This window comes from Staurois parvus, unplaced genomic scaffold, assembly GCF_062004578.1.
Source record: "Staurois parvus isolate SC_StPar_1 unplaced genomic scaffold, SC_StPar_1.0 ptg000175l, whole genome shotgun sequence".
NCBI classification, from domain to species: domain Eukaryota; kingdom Metazoa; phylum Chordata; class Amphibia; order Anura; family Ranidae; genus Staurois; species Staurois parvus.
In genome coordinates this window covers 15,281,828-15,308,274 of record NW_028317971.1, presented here as the reverse complement: position 1 = coordinate 15,308,274, position 26,447 = coordinate 15,281,828, and the positions used below count along the sequence as shown (strand labels likewise).

Sequence of the window (26,447 nt, the reverse complement as noted above, 5' to 3'; positions counted from 1 at the left end):
ACAGCCAAATATTTCAAATTTTAATCATCAAGCCAGAGCACCTGCTGCCATTTTTCTGCACCCCATTTCCTGTGTTTTCATGCATAGTTGAGTCACTTAGCTTGGTTTCCATGTCCTATGCACAAAAACTGGGGTGCAGAAAAATGGCAGCAGGTGCTCTGCACTGATGAGTCAAAATTTGGAATATCTGGCTGGAGCAAAAAGCAATTTGTTTGCAAAAGGCTGGAGAGCCGTACATTAATGAGTGTCTGCGAGCAACAGAAAAGCCTGGTGGAGGCTTCTTGAAAGTTTGGGGCTGCATTTCTGCAGATGGAGTTGGAGATTCGCTCAGGATCAATTATGTCCTCCATGCTGAGAAATACAGATAGATACTTATTCATCATGACATACCATCACGGAGGCATGTGACTGGCCCCAAAGTTATGCTGCAGCAGAACAACCCCCCCAAACATGCAGTCAATGTCATTAAGATCTACAGTATCTTCAGTGTAAAGATGAACAATGAGTCCTGGAAGTGATGATCTGGCTCCCACAGAGCCCCGAATCTCATCATGTCATTCTGGGATTACATGAAGAGACAGAAGGATCTGTGGCAGCCTACATCCACAGACCTGTGGCTAGTTCATCAAGATGTTTGGAACAAACTAGTTGCCAGATTCCTTAAAAAACCTGAGTGCAAGTGTACCTAAAAGAATTGATGCTGTTTTGAAGGCAAAGGGTGGTCACACAAACTATGGATTTGATTTGGATTTCTCTTTTGTTAATTTACTTTCCATTTTGTTAACTGATAAAAATAAACTATGAACACTTCTATTTCTGAAGGCATTCCTAATTTACGCCATCTTGAATGTGATATCAGTGGCCTCAGCAGACTGACAAGATGTCACTCAAGTGAGACTTTACAGTATTCTTCACTTCTTCCCCAGCAGCTATATAATTATTTTATGGTCTGACCAGGTTTTGTAAATCCTGGCCGTGAAAGTCATCCAAAACAAGTGTTGAAAAAAATAGGAATTTTGACTTGCGTGTAAGTATCTTGGAGTACAGTATACAGAACTTGTATTCTTAGATCATGGGTTATATGCCACTATAGGTGATGCAGTTTCAGGTGATTGGATATTGGCAAAAAACTTTCTAGGGCCGCCCCCAATGCGCACCATACATAACCCTGCTGGCTCACGAGACGCCAGTTTTTTGTAGAAGGTAATAAGGAGGGATCAAAACACTTGGGGGAGTGGGCATGTGTGCTGTACTGTATTCCAAGAAACGGAGTTTACAGGCAAGTCAAAATTCTTAATACCTTAGTTGTACAGTACAGGACGTGTATTCTTAAACCATGGAACATACCCAAGCAATAATCTGATGGATGGGCAACAACATATCAAAGCAGAACTGCCAACAGGCTGTGAGTAGGGTGCTACTGCTCACACCTTAAGCCTTGGTCCTGCACACCATCTAACACTTCCGAGTAGTCATGCACAAATGCTGTACCTCTGTCAGCTCTGTGTCTTTCCTGCAGCTCCATCTCTCACAGGCTCGAGGCACTGGTCTATCCTGCCCTGAACAACACAGTGCAGACATGCACCTTTCTTCTCCCTTGAAGCACACACTCACTTCCAAGAAGGTGGAGCCGTAAACCAAAATCAGATCTCTCCTAAATGGCCAGCACACACCTGCACCATTAGTGTGCCCATTTCTTGCAAAACCAGGCCTAGACTGCCATTTTCCTCGCCTTGCCACAAGGACCACAAGAAAACAAGGGTTTAAAGCCCTGGTGCCTAAATTGCGGCCCTTTAGTATAAGATGTGCAGCCCTCGAACTTCAGCAGTTTGCAGTGGGAACATAGATTAGGAAAATAACAATGATCCCTTTGGCGATGGTGGTTTTTACTACGCAAGTTAACAACCACTGGTTTGAAAGAACCCAGACAAAATACTCAAGAGAAGAGTTTAAAGCACCTTGCAGTCGAAGCTCGCTCCAGCTGAGGCCTTAAAATCCAACTGGTAGAACTTTGCAAGTATCTCTCTCTTAGGGAAGGAAAATTCTGGCTTGGGATTATCCAAAATTAGACCCAAGTAATCCAGACAGTTTGGGGACTAAAGAGCAAACTTTGGACAGTGGATTATCTGTCAAAAGTTTGAAGGAAGGATTCAGCAGACCAAGCATTTAGCCTCAAAATCTTTTGCATACACACACAGGAGATACAGGACATTTTAGAGACTTGACAAATCACATTTTCTAGAGCACGGGTCTCCAAAATACACCATATTCAGCCTACTAGGACATTTTTTCTGGCTCCACAGACTCAGGGGCGGGGTCTCTGCTCAAGCTTTGTTGGGTTGTGGTACCTGCTCTGCATACTTACCCCCTCTCGGTGACTCAATGTGTTGGTTGCTAGGATTGCCAGGGGGCTACGGGCTCTAATAGAGACACAAAAGGTGTGGGGGGCTCTAATGGGGACCCCAATTTGCACAGAGACTCTGTTGAGTGATGGGGTAGCAAATCTGCGGGGAGACTGAAACAAACGTACAAGGAGACTCTGGTGAGTGATGAGAGGCACTGAGGTTTAGGTACAGGCGAAGGATACAGATACACCATCCAACCCCTCTGCAGGAAACCTGTGAAATCTTATTCTACTCCACTGCAGTGGATGTATTTTGAAAAGATTTTTGGTCCGTGAATGTGTGTAAAATATATGATGTGTCCCTGAAAAGTTTGGCCATCCCTACTGTAGCACGTCAAAACAAAACAACCATGTTGATGGCATCAGCTGTAATGGTTCTAAGAGAGCAGGGTTCTCAAAAGTAGGTTCAGTTCCCATATTCTTATATCCTGTCAAGTAAGCAATAGTCTGGCAAATAGACATTTAGCAGCAAAGAACGCCTTCAAAAGGGTTTCTAGACAACTACTAACAGAAGAGGAAACATCCTTGATAGGAACTGTACGGCCTCATGCGCACATGGACGTTTTCTTTTTCTTTTTTTACCAAAAAACAAAGTTTATTGAAAACAAGATACAAATTAACACACGAAAATGTACAGATGAAGTGTACATAGAACATGCAGCAAAGATATATCATACAAAAGGCAAATGAGGTCCACCGCAAGACCAATCAGTGTGGATGAACTAGGCCACGACAGGGTTGTGCCTGTAATATTTAGGTATGCTTGTCAAGTGCTAAAAATAAAGAGACGTCTGGCCTCCTACCATAATGTCTTGCGGTAAGAATCTGTAGGGGGGAGAAGAGTAAATACGATGCCTAGGTAAGAGTCAATACTACAGATTGAGATGGTGGAATTGTCCGAATGCAAATGTAGGAGTAAATTGTCGTGGGGACCATGGACGTTTTCTTAACTCTCCTTGATGGCTTTCCTCCTGGCAGCAGTGTTTTGGAAAAAAAAGCCTGATGTGTATAATGCACTTAGCCACATCAAACATTTGGGCATTAATTTAATTGGCCAGAATAAATCATTTATTCTAGCCGATGAAATGAATTAACGTTCGACTGCTAAACTCAGCCAGCGTTAAAGGCATTTACATGTGTGAAGCATTTTTCTGCTAAAACTCTGCTGCTCCTGGACGCACTGGCAGTGCTTTTTTTACCTGCCTCTAAATTCTCCTGCCACTAAAAACCTCTTACAGCTGTTTCACACTACATACGTTCCAGTGCATTTTTTTTTTCTGCATCCAACATGCACAGAAAGTAGGTTACATGGTTGTAAATGGTATGGTTCACACCAGTGCTTGCAGTTCCAGAAAAAAAAAAAAAAAAAAGTAGTAGCACATGCTGCATTTTTCCTGCACAGAACTGTACTGGAATGAGTGTAAAGCACATCACAAATGCCCAGGAAAGCACTGGAAGGCATCAAAAATGCACTGGACCCCCAAAAAAGGAGGAAAATAAATTAAAAAAACGCACCAGAACTTGTCACAAACATCAATACGCACATGCAGAAATGCATCCAGACTGCGTTTCTATGATGTGAACTGGCCCTAAAAGTTTATGCATGCATGGAAACATAGGCTAATATGCAGGGAAGTTTAGAGGCAAAAAAAAAAAAATGCCAAACGCCCCTAGGATCAGCAGTAAAAACGTCCAGTGTGCATAAGGTCTAAGATGCTTGTTAAGAACTGAAATGGCAGGATCCACCACTGGAACAGTCAATTTTAAAATCCTTTTTCATAGGATAAGCAAAAATCTTAGGAGTGAATACCCATTCAGGATTGGGTCAGTCCTTATAAAATGCACAATTAATCTGCGCATGTACTGAAAACATTTTTTTTTTTTAGACTAGCCAGTTTCTCTGTGCCCAAGGGGGTTATTTAGGCTGTGCAGTCAGGTGCTGTTAGGCAAAGACTAGCCTGCATGTTAATTAGTTTGTCCACAGCAGAGAACATCTGGAATTAAGCAGCAGTTGGCATTTTAAACTGAAAGGGAAGGAAATCCTCTTCAGCTTCTGCTACAAAATCAGGCTTCTTAATACTTTCCTCCATATTATCCTCAAGGTAATGTGTTTCTACTTTTGAATCCTGTAAAAGGTCATGGGGAATAGAAAATGTGTAGCATTTCTGGTCTCTAGAAGTACAAAGAATTGTCTAAAGACTTTGGGGGCAGAAAAACCTACTTTTCTCAGGCTGCATGTTGGGTGTTTGAGAAGGAGGCAGAGTCAGATAATGAGAGCTCTGTGATGAGAGGACATTGCTCCAGGATAAGGAAATCAGCTATCAGCCAGAGAAGGGGATAGAGTTTCTTGTACGCCATCTGAGCACAAAAAATGCAGTCGGTCCTTTTGTCCCAGCTCCCTTGCGCTTGTGATCCACCATTGCTAAAGGAGCGGACTCCTAGTGGAGTACTCACAGAATGGATAGGTTGTGCATGTCCACATATAGGAGATGCTATTTCCTAGGCATTGACCATGTTTCCATGTTTCTGTATAAGATGGTTGGAGTGCAGCATAGCCCTATGTATGTTTTCGGTAGAAGTGGAGGATGGAAAGGCATCACCCAAGGGGTGTGACGCAGTCAATTCATACTACTGAGAGCAAGTCTGCACAGGAGGAGAAAAACCACAAACTTTAAACTGGGCTGAGAAAAGTTAAATACATAATGACAGTGTTATCACAGGTGAATACCTTCCAAATGCCTACAGAACCAAATAATGTACTACACACTGTGCTAGTAAAAGAGGGGAGCCAGTGTAATACACAGGGAAATCTTTGCTTAACTTATCCAAGACAATGGATCTATTAGAGATCCAAGCTTCTCCCATTATGGTGGGCAAACCCTCCAAAGGGGTTTTCAGGGTCTGGGAACCATAGAAATGGACAACAGCCCTGGACCTTTATAGTACCCAGTGACCCACTACACACACTTCACTTTGCACAAAGTTGAGTGCCTCAAGCAGAATCCAGTGGCCAAAGCAAACATTAAAGGCCAGCCCCACACAGTGGGGTCTAGGTAGGGTATCCACTATAAACACTAAGGATAACCAATCCATATAGCAGAGCTAGATAGCCCAGGGCAGTAAGCAATATCTTTCTAGAAGCTTCCGATAAATTGAATGGTTGGAAAAAGAAAAATTCTCCAGAGAACAGGTCCATCCCCTTAAGACACTAGCAAAAAACTGAAGCCTCACGGAGTGGGTGGGGTTATATGGTGAGCTCTGTGGCTGCATTAGTGAGTTTTTTTCTGTCAGTGTCCAATCAACTCAACATAGCTGCATATAACCCATGGTCTAAGAATTCAAGTCCTGTTACCTGTACAATTAGGATATAGATTTTTTTTTTTTTTTTTAAAAAAAGGTATAGTAAAACAAATTAATATATTTTATAGCTGCTTTTCATTTTCAGCATTCTTATCACATGCCAAACAAAACTGTTGCACCGTTATTCCACAAACTATAATCTTATTAATGTAAACCTGTCACAAAACTGAAGAAAAAAACTTGGCGTATGATGATACATGCACAAACAGAGATTAACTTCAGCGCAAGTTATAACCTAAAACAAGTCATAATCTCTAAAACAAGCATTTAACAAGTCTCACGTTTAGCACTTCTTGTCTTAGGGGAGCCGGCTCCACACAACTGATGAGGCGAAGTAACAAGTCCATCATAGCTGAAGTACCAATGTGATCCAGCACCAGAGTGAGGAATTGTTCCTTTTTCCTAAGGAACCCAATGACCTAAGCGAAAGGAGCAGTTTATTCCAGTTACCAAAGGATCATACAACTGTCCAAAATAGAAGAAACTAATATAACATTAGCCAAAGGCAGCACTTTTAAAAGTTTTTGGAGTTTTAAAATTAACAAAATACTAGTGTACTCTATGCCATGAACTTGGCCCTCAATCAGCAAAATAACATGTAAGGTTATCACTGATCAAAAAATAACCCGTCTGTGCTACAAACATACATTTCCAGCACTTTTGGTCTTTACATTTTTAAACTGTAACTAAACCATAAAAAAAAAATGTAAATATACTGTAGCTTACCATTACTGACATGTGGGGGCTGTATTAGTTCTTTTTCAGGCTTTTCCTCACTTTATTTTCACCTGGTCATTCTACCTGTAACACACTTTCTGTCCTAGGGTGACAACATTCACCACTCTCCTGTATGTATAGAGAAACCGTGTTTGTCACCCTAGGCTGCTCTCTCCTAATCTGGCCTATAGAACATATTCCCCTCTTCTCATCCCTATAAAATAGTGGGGAGGTGCTCTGTAGTCCACAGAGGACAAGACTGCATGAGATTCCAGTGCAACAAACAGTATAAGGGATTTTATGAACTACCTGGGTTTCTGGCAGAATCAATAGGTATCCTTTTGCACTTATTGAACAGATACACTGTAACAAAATACTTTTAACTATATTTAACATACAAAAAGTGAATAAAACAAGTTAATTACTAAGGTTTACATACACTTTAAAGGAAAAGTATTTGAGCAAACCTTCATCCTTTCCCCTATGCTGCAGCATTACTGTCAAGATGCAGCTGTCGCACACTGACAATGAGTATTCAAATGACCCCCTGATACCTTCTGCTCCTCCAGTGCTCAATGGAGCGCCGAGCTGGGGAGGGGGTAGATACAGCTCGCTTCGGTTCTCAGCCGAGCGGTAAAAGGCAGAGACAGCTGTTAGTCAGGCAGTGGGGTGCATCCCAACACCAAAGCCTGGTGATGCTCTGATCTGTCAGCTGACTTTGTGTCACAGGAGAATGAAAGTAAGTATACTGATGTGGCCCACAAGAGAGGTATGGCCAAAAAAAAACAAACAAAAAAAAAACATCTTTGGCTACATTTCTCTTTTAAGAAATAAACCCAATTTTGCTTTCATTTTAGTAATGTTTAAATATTTTTGAAGGCATAAAAGTTTGAATAATACATATGTAGATGCTTTTAACATGCATTGTAAAGAACCGCAATCAAATGCCTCAGCATCATTAGAAAATCCTCTCACTTGCTCTGTTTTCCTGGCTATCAAGTTTCCAATGGTCTTGCTAAAGAAGCTGGCCAGCAGCGGGTTAAGAGGGGGTTCTTGTCGTAGAAAGTCATAGAGGATGTTGAGTAGGTGCTCATCTTCACCTAATTTATCATTAATTTGTGGCACATCACACGTAAGTAGCTCACAGGCTATGTTAGGATATCTGCCGGAAAATCAGATATTTTTAAAGTTACATTGGAAAAGATCAGCACACAATTATTAATTACTTTATAGAAGAATTCTGATCTAAACAAACATTCTCCTAGAGTTTATAATGTTAGAACTGTTCAGACAGTTAAATATAAGCCAATTAACATAAGTCTTTTAGTTTCTAAAACTGAGATAGCGGCTAAGAAGCAGATTAGTTGATCTCCCAGACAGCACTTCTTAAAAATGGAAATTGAATGATTTTAAAGCTTCTCTTTTTTCTGTTTCAATAGAACATCAAAAGTTCTTTGGGGAGAAAACTCCACAACAACTAGAATACAACATTACACTTAACAGAAAAAAAACAAAAAGGTCAAATTTGTACTTTCTCTAACTGAGGCTTTTTTAAGTGCATCTCATGACATTACTCAACCACTTCAGTTCTCACACCTGTGCATACCCTATGGACCACAACAATTTTAAAATTTCTGCTACGGGTCTGTTTATTCGGCAAACAATGTCATTACTTAAGATGATCGAATTCTTTAGGGCTTGGAATATTACAAAAATGATATTTTTTTTTTATTACCAAAGTAATGTTTTAGTTTGTTTCTTAAAGTGTGAGCTATTCTACCATTCACTATACATGGTCAAAATCCTCCTTAAAATAGAATTGTTATTCTTTTGATACCTGGCAATAAGTTTCTTATACTAGTGAATTCCAAAAGGAATGAACCCTTTTATATAAGGGCTTACTCACTTGAAGCGGACTTTCTCCTCCATATCTTCAGGAGGTTTTTGTGTGATGAGCTGTACAAGCTGCTCCATGCACTGAGCCTGACAAAGGAAGTCCAGCAGCCGCTGGTTCTGAGCCTTGCACTCCTGGAGCAAGTCATCCTCATCCATCAACTCCAGCAAAGTCACATCCTCCTTTTCCAGGAGCTTGTCCACATGTGACGTTGTGTTCAGGTCAAACTTCCAGAACATTTTGGCGAAATGCTCCTGACTTTTAGCAGAGTGTTGAAAAAAAATAATTAGACAAATCAGACTGGTTGCAAGAAAGCTAGTACAGCATCAACCCTAGCTAGAAGATTCAGGATGTGATATTATATCGTAGGAACATTAAGGATTCTCAGGATAATTCTCATTTCAAAGATTATTAAAAACAAACTAATCATAAAGGCACCACTGGCTGTTTATTAAAGTTGCACTCCAGGCAAATATAATTTGAAAAATTTTAATTCATTATTTCAAGCAGCAGTGTTAGTCAATGATTTTTTGATGCACTTTACAGTCAGAGGACATGAAGGAGAAACACTGTTGTATTTCCAAACTATATTAAATTGGTTCAAAATCCTAAACATTGTTTACTTTAATGCATTCCTTGCATTAAGGTAAAAATTGATAGTAACAGTAAATGAAGTAACAATATGGCCAAATTACTCCCCTTATACTTAACCGAGTCCTCACTTGATCCAGCTCTGTGCCCATCTGTAGCAGCTCTCCCCATTCTCACAGGCTTTGCTGAGGCAGTGCTGTCAGTCAAATCCTGTAATGAGGGAGCAAGGGGTGGGGCAGCACCTCTCCACAACCCCTGGACCAGGGTTGAGGGGAAGAGGCCCTTGTCCCCTGGATGCAAGGCTGCAATGCTTGCCTTCCCCCCTTTACTGGTCAGCCAAGTTGACTACTTAGATAAGGGTCCACCCATAAAATCTATACCAGACCTTAAAGCGTAACTCCACCCAAAAGGGGATGTTCCACTTTAATGCTTTGTCCCCTGCTCCCCATTAGGGATTGGCATCTTTGGGGAGCAGGTACCTGAATTTGACAGGTACTTGCTCACACTTCTACTGCAATCAGAAGCGGAAGTTGTCCTCTCTCCCCGTAGTCTTCTGGGACACGACAGGTCCCAGAAGACTACGGGGCCATTCACAAAGCGCAGTGCTTCTCTACACTGAAGATGCCGGCGCCAGGGAGAGAAGACGGTCAGTGAAACCAGCGGTGGTGAGGACACAGCTGGACTGAGGGACAAGTAAGTGGCTGTCTTTCAAAAGTCAACAGCTACAGTTTTTGTAGCTGCTGAATTTTATTTTTTTTTTCAGCTGGAAATCCACTTTAAGGGCCTGGAACAAAATTTGACAGGCTGACAGCTGAATGGGCAGAGCTGAGTCATAGTTAAGACTCAGGTGACAACTGACTACCAAACAACTAGTAGGCCTCAGCAGGAACTGTCACATTTAGCATAGTTATACTGCTGCGACATGTTTCACTTTACCCTGCAGCCAGAGGTCTGGTATGTGACAAAATAAAGAGTCAAATAAAGACAAGACAAATGTATGCATTAAATACAGCAAACAAAAATAAATAAATACAAAAAAAATTGCATTTTTTTTTAGTGAGGTAAGCCCACTTCTGAGAGAATAACGCACGAGTTATTTTACCACACAAAACTTCATGCAGTATTGATCTCTTGTTGAAAATCAAATAGCATTGCACTAAGACAAAGTCCCACAATATCTCGCCATGTGTGTCCAAACTGTCACAATGTGTGTAGGTAGAGAGTTAAAAATAAATCAGCAGAAATAACCAGGCTTACGGTCTTCATTGCTTTCAATATTCCTTGGGATGAGGAAAAACTGAAAAACAATAAGAGAAAAGGAAGCGCAGACCCTAGCACATATAAATCCTTTATTAAATAAAGCAAAGATTAAACAAAATATATTGCACTCACATAATGTTACTGGACATTACTGAAGTGCCTGTGTGATGTCACACAAATGTGAGTGCAATACATTCTGTTTAATCTTTGCTTTAATAAAGGATTTGCCAACGGTCTGTGCTTCCCTTTCTCTTATTGTTTTTCAGTACTGATTTCATTGTTGAGATCCTAAAGAGAGAAGATTCCTTCTTTTCCTGCTCTATGCAACAGAAAGCTCACTGAAACGCAGCTATTTCCAGCTGAAAGCTGGGGTAGGCGGTGTGGAATAAAATGACAAGCATATGGTAAATTCAGCTGATCCAGGCGATGATGCCTTAAGAGAATTCACATTTTTTTGTTTGAGGATTTATGCAGGTAACACATTGTTAAGTTATTCTGGTATTTAAAAATAGCAATAAAATAAAGTCATAACATTGAAAGCCCAACTCTGGGCAAAGCCCTATTATTTTTTATTTGTTTAAACTTCAATATTCACATTACCACATTTACTACTCTACTTTGCCGAGCGAGCTAGTCTATGATGCACAGTGTGGAGTCGCACTTCCAACTATAACCGACACAAGTTCTGGTGTTGTTCCTCCATTCCCCTCACTCTGCTGTGCCATTTGAAAAACACAGCGATAACTACTGTGCTGTGCTTTGTGAATGGCACAGTGGTGTGAGGGGAAAGGGGGCACAGGAGGAGGGTCGATCAAAACCACCATTCCAATGCCACAAAGAGCTGAAAGTGTGCTCCCCTACTGTACATAACAGAAACTTTCGCTTAGCTTAGAGAGCTCCTAAAGTATTGAAAAAAAGGAATTGTGTTTATGTGAGTGTTGTAAAAAAAAAAAAAAAAAAGTGTCCCTGGAGTTGAGCTTTAAAAATGTTGATCTCATACAAAAGCAAGTAAATAATTAAAAGGTCAAGTGTTCTATTTTTTTTACTTGATTGTGCCATACACACACTGATCACTATAGTGCAGATTTGTAACAATGTAACAAAGTAAATTAATATAGGTCTTACCTTGTAAAGAAACACAGTAAGTCTCAGAGTAGATATCGAAGATGACCACTCACATACATTTGGGCTGAAAGGTGAAAAACACAAGGGACGGCGTCTGCAACAGTGTTCCTGCAAGTATACAAACAGGAAATGTTTCTGAATTTGCAGAACACAAACAAACTGTGGCTGAGGAATAATGTAGGACGCATACCGCACATCAGATCAAAACAAAGAAACACAACCACATCTAACCTTGTGTAATTTTAGAAGTATAACAAATAGTACCATTAAGACCCCATTCACACTTGAGCGTTTTTCAGCTAGAAGCTCAAAAACGCTCAACAAGTAAAATCCCATTACTTCCAATAGCCCCTGTTCTTCACACTTGAACGTTTTGTTGCCTGTAGCAAAACGCCTGCCGCTCAAAACAGTACTTGCACTACTTTTCAGGCAGATCTGAGCATTTTGTCCCCATAAATTGATTGGAAAATGCCTGAACGGTGGGAATGAACGTTTATTTCAAGTGGTTCTTCAGGCGGTTTCAGTTCAAGCAGAAGCGGTTTCTGTTGGCCACAGCAAAAATGCCTCAATGAAAAAACGCCTGAAAAAACACCTATAACATTTGTAAATCTGCTAAAAAAAAAAAAAAAAAAAAAAAAAACCTCTCAAAGATGCTTGAAAAAAAAAAAAAACCAACACAACACACACACACACACACACACACACACACACTTGAAAAACGCTCAGCTCAATGGGAATGAAGTCTCAGTCCCATATTTAATAGGAAAAGGATACTGGATATTTTTGGGACGTTGCTGCCATTCCACATATAAATTCTGCTAGTGCTGAGTAAGTAAACACTTTTGCTTTCAGTTATAATGTAACTGTTATGCACAGGTCATTCTGGTGACATGTCCCAAGAGGCTGCGGATCAGTGGCAGGGGGGGGGGGGGTTGAATTTCCCAAAGTGGAAGAGGGTATAAAAAGTAGGTATCTGTTTTCTCCCCCCAAAATATTTAATATGCTGAAAGTTGGAGGAGGAACCTCCCCTTTTGGGTGAAATTCCGCTTTAATGTTCGAATACAGCGTGTGTCCAGAAAGTAATGAGAATGATATTTTAATTCTTTTACTGAAAAAATGTTTACAATTGAATATTGTCCCCTTCAAAGTATGCACCTTGTGAGTGTACACAACACTCCCAGTGATTTTTCCATTTTTCAATGCATCCCTGGAAGTCTTCAAATGAAATGTCGTTCAGAGTCTGCGTAGCGTCTCTTTGGATGTTATCCACACTACCAAAATGGTGTCCTTTCAAACCATTCTTCATCTTCTGATAGGGAGCCTTCGGTCACGGTTGAGAACAGACCTCACTGCATCCACATTCAGTTCCATTTTTGATGAAGAGGGGCAATGTTAGCCTTCAACACCTTCTCATCCTTTCTGCCATCAGTACACTTGTGCAGATGATAGCTCAGCTCATCCATAAGCTTTCCTCACCATTTCCAAAGTTTCTAATGCAATTTCACACAAAATCTTATCACGTACTGCTGTTCCAAACCAGTTTGCATTTTTCTTAATCCAAGGCATTTGAACAGGGAATCACAAAAAAGAATGTCTCGACTCTGACAGGAATGAAAATGATCATTGTTCTAACATATAGTTGGCACTGCACCCCAAGTGACCCTGGCCAGCTTCTCCCTTCACAGAGCCCTTTTCCAGCGTAGGAACTTCATTCTCATTACTTTCTAGACATACTTCGTATGAAATACATATGTATTTAAAATGGTAGCATACTCCTACACAGCCATGTATGAAGTAATTAAAATACTGTAACATTATTACTTATTAGGCATGGGTCACTCAGGAAGCACAAACTAAATCCACTACAAACCTACAACAGTAGCTGGCCAAAAACATTAATTATCTGACCCTTTTGTACAAAGACAAAATTCCACACTTGATTGCTGCACAGAACTGGAAGAAATAAATACACAAAGCACACCAAGACAGAAGAATGCACAGGCATCGTATTTCAAAAGCAGAGTTCAGCTTTAATGTTCCGTAATTTTATGAGAACAGTATAGTTAACTGGCCCTGCTGATGGCAATTGGCCCCTGCTGCTGTCAAACAAATCCTTTGAGGGGGAGGCGGAGCCAAGCCACACTGTGTGCAACTATAGATGCACATAGCCTGGTTTGGGAGCAAGCTTGTTATGAGTGCCCCCATAGCAAGCAGCTATGGGGGCACTCAGGAAAAAGGAGGATGGGGCCACTCTGGAGAATACCATTGTGCAGAGCAAGTAAGTATGACAGGTTTATTATTTTAATGACAAAATATTAAAACCACTTTAAAAACACTACTGTTAAATGTAAATTAAACCTGCACTGCAAATGGGCACAATATGTAAAACAAATACGGTTAAAGTAAACAACTGTGTGATAAAGAGATAGAACACCGGTATATTTGCAGCACAACCAATTTCAAAGTACAGGTATGTATGATACAGAAAGGCAAATTTATTTTTTGATCTAACCAAATCTTTGCTTTACTCAATCTACATCATATGACACTATCATGTATCAAGTAGAGATGGGAAAATATTACACATCATGCGGCAGTGAATAAAAATACTGCAGGGTATGGAATGGAAGGTGTCCCTGTAATGTTATTTTTAGTATTCTGAATGCCATAGTGCAGGCATGGTATTGAGAGTTACTTATTAGTGACACACAGCCACTGACAAGTTGCTTTATACATTTAAAGACATTAATTAGGTTAAAAAAAAAAAATTTCTACACTGCCTAAAAAGGGAAAGATTAGTGTAATCATAAGCTGATATAAAACTGGGTCATGCTGACAGTATTTTACAATGATTCTGCCAAAGCTTATCTTCAATGATGAGGTGTATATACAAATGTGTTTTCCTAAATAAATGAATAAGAGATGCTGCCATTTCCAAGCAAAATCTCAATGATATATATTATAATATTTAAGGGTTGCTCAACATTAAAAAAAAGAAAAATAGTTATGTATAAAATCTTGTCATTGCTCTCCCTCCATCATGATACAGTTACTCTGAAACCCTACAAGAAATCAGTAGTAAGAAACATGGATAACAAGGCCTGCTCCTGCACCCTTTCCCCTCTGGCAGTTCTACATTAGCTGAGCCCTGTTTAATATATCAGGCCTTTAGAGGATTTGATTAGTTACTTCAAAAGACATGGATGCCAAGTTCCATAAACTTTAGTTCTACTGGATAGAATTTTCATTCACAGACAAATTTAAACCACTCTTGATTGGCCAACTGAAATCTGACTTGGATCTGGTCCATCTTTGTGCTAACCTCTCCTACTTATTGTCATCTATTTCCCCCTTTCAGAGCCCTTTACCAGCAAGTTTGTTTCTGCCCATTTGTTCCTCTAGTCCCCTTACCTACCATGACAAATCCCCCACCCACTGTTCCTATACCTTGTCTTATTAAAAGCTAGCCATAGACAGCTTGCTGGCTGAACAGAAAAAAAAAAAAAAAAACCTCAAAAGATTTCTCAGTTCACACAAGTGAAGTGGAGGAAAGAATCCCCACCTCCCTCTTTCCTAGGGGGGATATTGTATTCGGATTCTGACAATGGAACCTGCTACTGTCAGCATACACTGATCAGCGGTTGTAGCTGCAGGTGGATAACAGTTTTGCCAGCATGTTCCTTTAATGAAAGTCGATCAAACGATGGACTTCAAAACAGGGACGGCCCCACACTGAACCAAACTCAGCCAGCTCCTGTTGAACCAAATCAACTTCAATCAGTATCTGGCAAGGTTTAGGTTAAAAAAAAGTTATAAACCCAGGACTCTGCATTTACTATATCTGGTCTCCCACAGTGCACACAACATGGAAATGCAATTTTTATAGTAAATATAAACTGCTAAATACCTTTTCTCATCAGCAGTATATAGCAGTCTTGTGACTTCTATCGGTGTTCAGCAGAGCACTGGTTAAAGCTTGTAGGAGGAGTTTTCATTCTCCTGTAGGAGTATGCAGAACCCCTGACCTCTGTCTGGACAGTGCTGATTGGCCCTGTGCTGATCACATGCACTCTCCCAAGTAAAAAAAAATAAATAAAAACAAAAACTCTAGCAATACACAGAACACTGAGCATGTGCAGCCTGCCCCAAGGCTCTGTTGTATCAGAAGAAGATATTTAGTAGACACTGGAAGAAGGGGAGGATCAGAGACAACAGGATCAAACAAACATTCTTTTTACACAGTGCAGAGGATTAACCCCTTAGGTTCCACAGTGAGTATAGCAAGCATGCTTTACAGTATATACAGACTGATTTTACTGTTGTGGGTTTAGTAACACTTTAAACTAAATGGTGGACTTTCCCCATTCAGCACATCCCTATAATCTATCACCCTCCCCCCAACTTTACTACTGCTAAGCATTTTATAAGTCTGAAGTGCACGTCTGTTCACAGATTCTAAAGAATGGAAAATCATGGCAAGTATCAAAGGTTTGTGAGAATGGATGTAAAAAAGGTACAAAAATGTTCTACTGACCAATGACCTATCACAGGCTGTCTGCTAAAATGCATTTGCAAATAATCTTATCATACATGTGAAAAAACGGGACAATATGTAATGCCGGTGAGAGAATATTTTTTCAGAATAAAATAATTTACCAATAACTGTATAGTTTGAGGATCTAATACAAAATCTGATTGCTTGTGGCCTAAATGAACACAGGTTTCCTTAAAGTAGCTGCTTTACAAAAATTTAAAAAACTCCTCTGAGTATGCGGGGAAGTGCAGACTGACATCAGTGAGATCAAAAGGAAACAAGCTGTGTACAGGAAAACACATCGCATAACAATTCTCTCTCAATCCAACGCAGAAAACATCCAGAAACATGTAAATGTGAAATAAAAATTAAAAAAAAAAATAAAAAATTAAAATCAATTCACATGGAAAAACAAAAAAAAAAAAAAAACAACAACACATAGGAGTACCATCATTACAGACCATGATTCCTTATAGCTGCCACAATACAATATTTTTGCTATAGTTGTGCTTTCATCATATAATTTTATATTTCACATGCTAGTAATTGTACTTGTGTGTAAATGTATACGCAGTTTAAAATGTCCAGCATAACTGAGTCTTACAGGAGTTTGAACAGATAACTTGTCCAGGGACTAAACCGGTGCGCCAATCTACTTGTCCCTCATGACAATCTACTTGTCCAGATGAAAAAAAAATAATAATTTTAACCAAAACCGTAATTTAAATCAGGAGGTGATTTTATGACCGTTTCAAAAACAAAAGGGGTTTTATGGTGACTTTAATGTGTAACATTTTTAACATGTTAACGCTGTTTATCTCATCCCCCCCGCCAGTCTCCAGCACCACATCTGAGGAATAGCAGGGAGGGGAGAGACCTTGCAGTGTAATGAGCACAGATTGGCTGCTCCTCGGGAAAGGGGTATGTTGGACTTATCCTTTATCCCTTTCGCTGCCAGGGCCATTTTTTGTACAAGATTAAAAAAAATCATTTTAGGCCTGAAGATTACATAAAACCCCAAAACATTATATATTTTCTGAAATCAGAGACCCTAAAGAATAAAAGTGGTAGTTCCAATTTTTTATGTCACATGATATTACTGCAAAATTTCAGAAAAAATACAAGTAAGTTCATTTTAGGGCACAAAAAAAGCAATAAAATGACCCTATTTTTTTTTTTTAAATATAAAAGACAAGGTTGCATCGAGTAAATAGATATCCAACATGCCAAACCTTAAATTTGTGTGCGCTTGTGAAATGGCGACAAATTTCAGTACCCTAAATTTTCTATAGGTGATGCTTTTAAAGTTAAAGTTTAGTGTTACGGAGGAGTTCTGGTGCTAGAATTATTGCTCTCATCCTGGCGTGCGTGGCGATATGTGACGTGTGTATCGCAATCGACGTTTACATGCATAGACTCTAATGTCCCACTATTACTGTGATTTAGTTATTCCCTGATCTATTCTGTGCGTTTTGCCCACGGTCAGTCAGTTACACCTTTTGGTCCTCATTTTGGACTTTTATTATTTCACTTTTCCCTTCACTCCCATATTCCTTCAATTTACTGATTATGTTGTGGTGTATTATCTATTGTCTTCTCATCTCACTATTTGTCTTGGAATGTCTGTGGCATTATTGTGATTAGCGCAACATCAATTTTCTGTATGATGAAATTTGTATTTATTTTTTCTATACTAGTAATGGCGGCGATGTGATAGTGTGGCGGGCAATTTGACACTAGCCGACGCTGGCTGGAGGAGGGTACACTAACTGAAACTGGCATCAATAGTGACACTAATACAGTGACCAGTGTTAATACTATACACGGTCACTGTGCTACTGACACTGGCTGGGAAGGAGTAACATTTAGGGGTGATCCAGGGGTTGTGTGCCTAACAATTTGTAATTTTTGTATTATGTGCTGCTTTTACTAAGCGATCATGTTTATTTCCTGCTTTGCAGGGAATAAAAACAGCAAAATCACTTGTCAGTGTACAGAGCTCTCTGTTGTTTACCAACACAGAGTTCTCTTCTGTGACTTGTTGAGCCGATCTGCAGGTCCTGGCAATCAATCATTGGTTGGGACCCACTAATTGGCTTCTGCTGTACTGAATGACAGCACAGCCGGGGTGGCATGTTTGTGTTATGTCCACCCGGAAGAGCAGATCATGGATATGTGACCCAGTGCAGAGTGGCTGCCCTGCAGCAGTATATCTGCGTGGGGCAGTCCACAAGTGGTTAAACTCACATCTGGCTAGCATCAGAGGAGGCCTGAACATCCACCCGGTAAAACTTAGAGAATATATGAACAGAAGACCAGGTGGTAGCCTTGAAAAGTGGTTGTAAACCTCAGACATGAAAGCGTATCCCTCTATAGTAAGTGCTTGTCTCAATTAAAGGGTTATTAAACCCACAACAGTAAAATCAGTCTGTATATGCAGTAAAGCATGCTTGTTATACTCACTATGGAACCTATGAGGTAATCCTCTGCATTGTGTAAAAATGCTGTTTGTTCTGACTTCTCTGATCCTCCCCTTCTTCCAATGTCCCCCTCTTATCTCCTGACAAGCCATATCGTGTGGAGACACTCTGCACATGCGCAGTTTGGTGTGTATTGCTAGAGAGGTATTTGTTTTTCTCGGGAGAGTGCATGTGATCAGCACAGAACCAATCAGCACTGTCCAGACAGAAGTCAGGGGTTCTGCATCCTCCTAGAGCAGAAAGAAAACTCCTCCTACAAGCTTTAACCAGTGCTCTGCTGGACACTGATAGAAGTCACAAGACTGCTCTAACTGCTGATGAGAAAAGGTATTTAGCAATTTATATTTACTAAAGTAATTGCATTTCAATGTTTGGTGTACTGTGGCAGACCAGATATAGTGAATGCAGGGTCCTGGGTTTAGTAACACTTTAAGTTACTTTACATAACACTAAGTCAAGTGTCACTTCTGTCTGTTGCTTTGTTCCTCTGCTATCAGTATGAATCAATTCTGAAAAGTTTTTTGGAAGTGTCTATCTGCAGCCCTTTTACATCTGCAGTTTATATATAGCAATACTAAATGTTGAATAAGCAACAATACACAATTGAAGGCTGCTTATGAAACATTTAAAGCAGAACTTCAGACAGGAAGGAAAAAAAAAAAATCAATATGTCTAACAATCACTGAAAAAAATGCACTACTTATATCATACATATATTTTATGGCTTTTTCTTTTGCTGTACAAGTTTCTTGTGTTCCTGGTACTTTATCTGTTAGCCAGTGATATCATTAAAATTATTGTAAAACCTCCTACTCAGTTTAAAATAGAAATGAAAGGAAAAACGTTTGTATAGATATAATAAACACACACATACACTTACTTTTCCCCTTTTTTATAAATGATTTCATTCCACAGCTTGAGACCTGACCACGCTGTGCTCTCCTGCTTAGTGTGGCCAGTTTTTAGTAAGAAAGCAGAGGGACTGGCAGAAACACCAGGAATATCACACAATACAAAGAGAACAGAATACTTTTTCATACAAGCACATGGTACAGCAGGAACATATCAGGAATATGAAATGTTGGCTTTACATATTCTTCAAAACATGGTTATTTCCTCTCATCCAGTCTTTCAGTATCACCAATAGTGTGCTGGAAATTAGGTTCAATTATATCATTGTGGAAAAGGGTTTAGCCACTACCTCAGCTCCTCAAAACCACCCTAAGCTTTGATCGGAAGCTATACATCTTGGCATTCCCATGTCCATCTCCTGTGCAGTACAGTGCTAGAATAATTCCTTCCACTTGATTGACAGTATTAGAAAAAAAAAAAAAAAAAAAAAAAAAAAAAAACACGTGCAAATCTGGAAATCCTCTACTCTTTCAGTAACCGAGGTCAAGTCGAGAGACACACAAATAATGTTCCACGAAGAAAAATACAAAATATGACACATATTCATATTAGAAGAGTAAGTACCTCAACATTTTAGCTTTTGTCATTCTGTATTTTTGATTCTAAACATGGAAACTAAGCCTGAAACACTCTTCAATTAACAGCTGGAGAACATAACTTTTCAGCTTTCAGATGAAGCTAAGCGAAGAATCCAAAGTCCAATGTCTATTAATGGAATGGTACAGCCCAGCTAGGGGTAAGGATGTGTGCATTAGGATAACACCTGGCTGCTGCTTCAATCAAGAGTTTCTAATGCCCTGAACCCCCTTCCCTCCAAGTCAAGTCACAAAAGCAGAATACATTAAGTATTTTATTACCCTGCATTACAGTTCTTGATCAAAAATGTTTTTGTAACTCACAATATTGATCAGCTAATTTTACTGGCCCCTTGTTATATTATCAATTTCTACAGTATCTGAAGGGTAAAAAGCCAATTTACAGAATATATTGCAGAGAGAACCATACTTTAAAATGCAGTTCCCTTCAGGCTGGCGATAAACGAGTTTTAATACTGTCTACGATACGGTCTGTGATACTGTCCATGATGTAGGAAAAGGAGGTGATTGTGGTAGTCACAAAATAATGCTTTGCCAAATAAAAGACAAGACTTTTAACAATGAAATGCCCAATTAAAGTAAAAAGTAATTTCATAGCTATGCATTTTAAACTGGAAAGGATGTCCTTTAAAAGCTGAACTATAATCTGCTTAGGTTTTGCCTTCCATGGTTCCTCCTTTCCTTGCTCATCATCATACTTATGACATTTTTAACGGTTTGCCCACCATCCTATAGTAGAAGCACTGCTACAGGGTGACAGGGCTGCGCACAATCATGTATATATACGTAATTTACATTTCTGGGTAGGGGGCACGCGCAAGCCACCCTACCTGTGCCGCTATTGGCAGCTAGGGATGTCAATCATCGGGTCTCGGATGACGATTCCCAGCAGACACTTGGGAGATCGTCGGGTAAAGCTGACAGGGGAGAGACGTGTAAACAACACAGATCTCTCCCCGTCAGCATGGACATGCTGCTGTGTATTTCTCTGCACAGCATGTCTCCCTAGTAAACCAGCACACAGTTAACCCTTTGATTGCCCCAGATGGTAACCTTCCTGCCCAGTGTCATTAGTACAGTATCAGTGCTTTTTATTAGTATTGATCACTGTATTAGTGTCACTGAGAATGTCAGTGGCAGTTAGTCAGTTCCCCCCGTGTCAGAATGTCAATCGCAGTCCCGCACTCCCGCTATAAGTCGTTGATCGCTGCCATTACTAGTATAAAAAAATTGTTAAAAATAAAGTATATATACCGCCATGTGCAGACACTAACTTTCACGTACCAATTCATTTATATGTATTGGGATTGTTTTTGAGCAAAGACATGTAACAAATACATTTTGTCCTAAATACTGTTTTTTTTTTTTTCAAAATTGTCGGTCTTATTTTGTTTATAGCACAAAAAAATAAAAAAAAATGCAGAGGTCATCAAATACCACCTAAATAAAGCTCTATTTGTGAGGGGAAAAAAAATGACATCAGTTTCATTTATGTAAAGCATCACATGACTGCGCAATTGTCAGGTAGCCTCCCTAGCGGTCTGATTATGTCAGTATTTCTGTGCTCAAAGCGGTACATTTTTTTGAATATGTAGTTTTTTTTATTGTAGGCCTGTAAATTTTAGGAATAACTCACTGAAATCTGTACGAACAAGACTCTAGTAAACATCCCGGGTATGTTAAAATTTGAAACAATAATTTAATAATAATAAATTTAATTCAATAATATAATCAAACCAAAAACACTGAAATTTGAAATATAGAGCCAAGTTTGCACATCACTGAGCAAAGTCGCAGAATCGTTTTCAGTGTCTGATGACAAATTTCCCCACAAATCATTATCACTCAATTCTGCAAGCAGTTCTGATTTACTATCGCTGTTCTCTAGCTGGTCTAAAACCGATTTTGACCTAAAGGGACGCTTTTTGGACGCCATGGACATTTCTCAGTTTCCAGGCAGAAAGAACAGTAAAAATGCAGGCAGGGCGCAGGACAAAGCACTAGGGACAAAATGTATGTGAAATGGTTTGATACAGTAATGTTTTACTATGTGATTTTAGTGTATTTAGTTAATGTCACTTTTTGACATTTTTCAATTTCTCACCAGTTCCATCCCCATACGTCCTGACGTCGCAGGGAACGGAACCTGGAAGAAAGATGCCGGCAGCGGCAGAAGAAAATTGCCGGGGACGCTGCAGACGGGTCATCGCGGGAGCGCAGGACAAGGTAAGTGCAGAAGGGATCCCGGAACAACGCTGCAGGGTATTCCCGAGTGTAGCTCGGGGTTACCTCTTGTGGTGCTGAAACTTTACCCCGAGCTACACTCAGGAATACCTCCAGGGAGGTTAAAGGAACGGTAACGCAGCACCGTATCACAAAATATGGCTTGGCCAGGAAGGTGGCAGGGGGGTAAATCCTCTGGAGGGCAAGTAGTTAAACACGGAGTTTAGTCAAAAAGTTTTTTTTTGTTTTTTTTTTTTTTTAAAACATCAGCACAAGGGATGTTACTTGCACCTTCCAGGTGCTGCAGGAGTTAGAGAAATATGGAATCTACTGAGACACCTTACCGGGAGCTGGCGCAGCCTCTCAGCACCCCCAACTGCTCCTGTCTCCTCCATAGCCCAACCCTCCAGTGAGCGCTGGGAAGGGGTGGGGAGCAGAGCAGTAAGCCGGTGACTGACGGTCACCACTCAGTGAAGAGTGAGTGCTAAGCAATCAGCAGTCATGTGAATGCTCAATTCTCAGGCTTAGTGCTGGCAAGGGACCGATGCTGCAGCCACATGTATGTTTATTATTTTGACACCCCACACTTATCTTTTATTACAAGCCGAGGGACCGGTCATATGCACTCATCAAGGGTGCCATGCCCGCCCTTTCCATCCCCTTCCTTCTCCATTCACAGAAGTTGTACTACAGCTTCCATGAATGACACACGACCTATGAATGGAGGCGGCAGACTTTTCATTCACCCACCCTTCCTTCATTTATACAGGTGAAACTCGAAAAATTTGAATATCGTGCAAAAGTTCATTAATTTCAGTAATGCAACTTAAAAGGTGAAACTAATATAAGAGATAGTTCAAGCCATGATTTGTCATAAATGTGATGATTATGGCTTACAGCTCATGAAAACCCCAAATCCACAATCTCAGAAAATTAGAATATTGTGAAAAGGTGCAATATTCTAGGCTCAAAGTGTCCCACTCTAATCAGCTAATTAAGCCATAACATCTGCAAAGGGTTCCTGAGCCTTTAAATGGTCTCTCAGTCTGGTTCAGTAGAAATCACAATCATGGGAAAGACTGCTGACCTGACACCATCATTGACACCCTTCATAAGGAAGGAAAGCCTCAAAAAGGTAATTACAAAAGAAGTTGGATGTTCCCAAAGTGCTGTATCAAAGCACATTAATAGAAAGTTATGTGGAAGGTTAAAGTGTGGAAGAAAAAAGGTGCACAAGCAGCAGGGATGACCGCAGCCTGGAAAGCATTGTCAGGAAAAGGCCATTCAAAAGTGTTTGGGACTTTCACAAGGAGTGGACTGAGGCTGGAGTCAGTGCATCAAGAGCCACCACACACAGACGGATCCTGGACATGGGCTTCAAATGTCGTATTCCTCTTGTCAAGCCTCTCCTGAACAACAAACAACGTCATCTTACCTGGGCTAAAGAAAAACAGACCTGGTCTGTTGCTCAGTGGTCCAAAGCCCTCTTTTCTGATGAGAGCAACTTTTGCATCTCATTTGGAAACCAAGGACCCAGAGTATGAAGGAAGAATGGAGAGGCACACACTGCAAGATGCTTGAAGTCCAGTGTGAAGTTTCAACAGTCTGTGTTGATTTGGGGAGCCATGTCATCTGCTGGTGTTGGTCCACTGTGCTTCATAAAGTCCAGAGACAACGCAGCCGTCTACCAGGAGATTTTGGAGCACTTCATGCTTCCTTCCGCAGACGAGCTTCATGGGGATGCTGACTTCAATTTCCAGCAGGACTTGGCACCTGTCCACACTGCCAAAAGCACCAAAACCTGGTTAAATGACCGTGGGATTACTGTGCTTGATTGGCCAGCAAACTCGCCTGACCTGAACCCCATAGAGAATCTATGGGGCATTGCCAAGAGAAAGATGAGAGACATGAGACCGAACAATGCAGAAGAGCTGAAGGCCGCTATTGAAGCATCCTGGTCTTCCATAACACCTCAGCAGTGCCACAGGCTGATCGCTTCCATGCCACGCCGCATTGAGGCAATAATTGCTGCAAAAGGAGCCCAAACCAAGTACTGAGTACATATGCATGCTTATACTTTTCAGAGGTCCGATATTGTTCTATGTACAATCCTTGTTTTATTGATTGCATCTAATATTCTAATTTTCTGAGATTATGGATCTGGGGTTTTCATGAGCTGTAAGCCATAATCATCACAATTATGACAAATCACGGCTTGAACTATCTTGCTTTGCATGTAATGAGTCTATCTCATATATTAGTTTCACCTTTTAAGTTGCATTACTGAAATAAATGAACTTTTTCACGATATTCTAATTTTTCGAGTTTCACCTGTAGATATTCTTCAAGGTCCCACTGAATGTAGCCACCCTCTCTTGCTTACTCCCGACATGGACTAAGGACCTTACAAGGAGTCAGGAACATGCAGTATGAAAAGATATCATGAAATACAGGTTACAGAGTTATTAAGTAGTGGATTTGTATGGATTAATTTTGGAGAAAACAGTATTGTTTAGTGTCACTTTAAGGTTAAAATAGGTTTACAATTAGAATGTCTGACAGCAAAACACCATATTTTGCCACAATTCCTCCTACTGACACCAATGATGAGAAACTATTCTTTCCACTGATACAAACGATGGGTACAATTCCTCCCCTAATTCCAAAGATCGGGTATTAACTCCCAGTGAAGCCAGGACATTTTCTGCTTTGACTTCCCACAGTCTGCCCCCCAAAGTCTGAAAGACCGTTAACTGGCCCTTTGTTTAAAAAGTTTGGCGACCCCTTTACTAGCGCATTTAGATGGATTCGACTAACAAAAATAAAACCAAACGTCAACTAATACTTTAGAAACAGTTACATCAACAGTATTTCTTTTGGGATAAAGGTTAATTATTGTAATGTCAGTGTTAAATGGTTTGTCTTAACCCTCTAAGTGATGCTTTTGCTGGATAGCTTGTTAGGGAAAAAAAATTATTGGCCAGATCATCAGATGAAAATAAAAGCAAAAAGGTCTTAAAGAAAACGAATGCAGCCACCACATCTAATTGGTAAGTTGTAATAGAATACATTTTGTTTTGAGGTTTATTACTGGCAGATCTTAAAATGCTAGAGAAACCTTTTCTTTGTTTTTTTATTTCCCACTACTTCAGGAACCAAGCATAAAAAATATGCAGCAATTAACACAAGCATGCACACTACACATTCAGTAGCACTTACTATTGGCTAAACATAGGTGTAAAAGGATGCAAAAGCAGTCATGGAAAGGCCAAATACCATAGCCCGATTCCTTGATCATACAAATAGATATTCTCTACCACCCAGTAGCTTTACTATTGCTAAGAGTCAAAGGAACTAGCCCAAATGCAATACAAAAACACCTAAAAACAGAGCAACTGTAAGTAAATAAGGTTTAAAACAGCCTAATATAAAACATATCATATAGACCTAATAATACAGTGTTTTTTGAAGTGTTATTAAACCCACAACAGTAAAATCAGTCTATATATGCAGTAAAGCAAAAAAAGGCTGTTTGATCCAGTCTTCTCTGATCCTCCCCTTCTTTTGCCTGTCCCCAATCCATCTGTCATAGTTAGAGCAGCAGTGGCACGTCTGCACATGCTCTGTTTGGTGTGTATTGCTAGAAGAGTTTTGTTTGGTTTTTTTTTTGGATGTGATCGGCAATGGGGCCAATCAACACTGTCATGACAGAGGGTCAGGGATTATGCAGACTCATAGGGCAGTCAGAGGAGAATGAAAACTCCTTCTACAAGATTAGCCAGTGCGCGGCTGGACACTGATAAAAGTCATAAGACTGCTCTAACTGCTGATGAAAAAAAGGTATCTAGCAGTTTATATTTACTAAAATAATTGCACTCCCATGTTCTGTGTACTGTGAGAGACTGGAAATACTGAATGCAATGTCCTGGGTTTACTAACACACACTTTAAATTTCTATGACAGTGGGGGTTATTTACTAAAACTGGAGAGTGCAAAATCTGGTGCAGCTCTGTAAAGAAACTAATCAGCTTCAAGGTTTTGATGCCAAAGGTTGAACAAGCTAAAGTTAGAAGCCGATTGGCCACCATGTGCAGCTGCACCAGATTCTGAGTGCACCGTTCAATATATTAGGGGTTTTGGGAGATTTCCATAGTTTATTTATATTTAGTTTAGCAACTATCAAAATATTTGCCACAATAATGGCACCGCATACTCCATAGCATGCAGGGCAAACCAGCAGCAATGTTTTAATGCGGCCTTTGCTGTGAATAAGCCCTATGTAACAAATTAGGTGTTGAGCAATGCATGAAACAGTAGGATGAGGGAGGGAATGGATGATGGGAGCAGAGAT

The 26,447-nt window shown here is 40.1% G+C and overlaps 1 protein-coding gene across 2 annotated transcripts in view; it reads right to left on the bottom strand.

Annotated features, from left to right (window-relative positions):
- PPP6R2 (protein phosphatase 6 regulatory subunit 2) overlaps positions 1-26,447 on the bottom strand; it is a 150,322-nt gene that overhangs the window by 115,038 nt on the left and 8,837 nt on the right. For both annotated transcript variants that reach the window (XM_089676975.1, XM_089676976.1), the window contains exons 2-5: positions 11,352-11,459; positions 8,388-8,633; positions 7,457-7,643; positions 6,046-6,183 (exon numbers count right to left, since the gene is read on the bottom strand). In XM_089676975.1, the coding sequence (XP_089533101.1) occupies positions 6,046-6,183; positions 7,457-7,643; positions 8,388-8,614 (552 nt within the window). In that variant the 5' untranslated portion in view covers positions 8,615-8,633; positions 11,352-11,459. The remainder of the gene's footprint in view (positions 1-6,045; positions 6,184-7,456; positions 7,644-8,387; positions 8,634-11,351; positions 11,460-26,447) is intronic.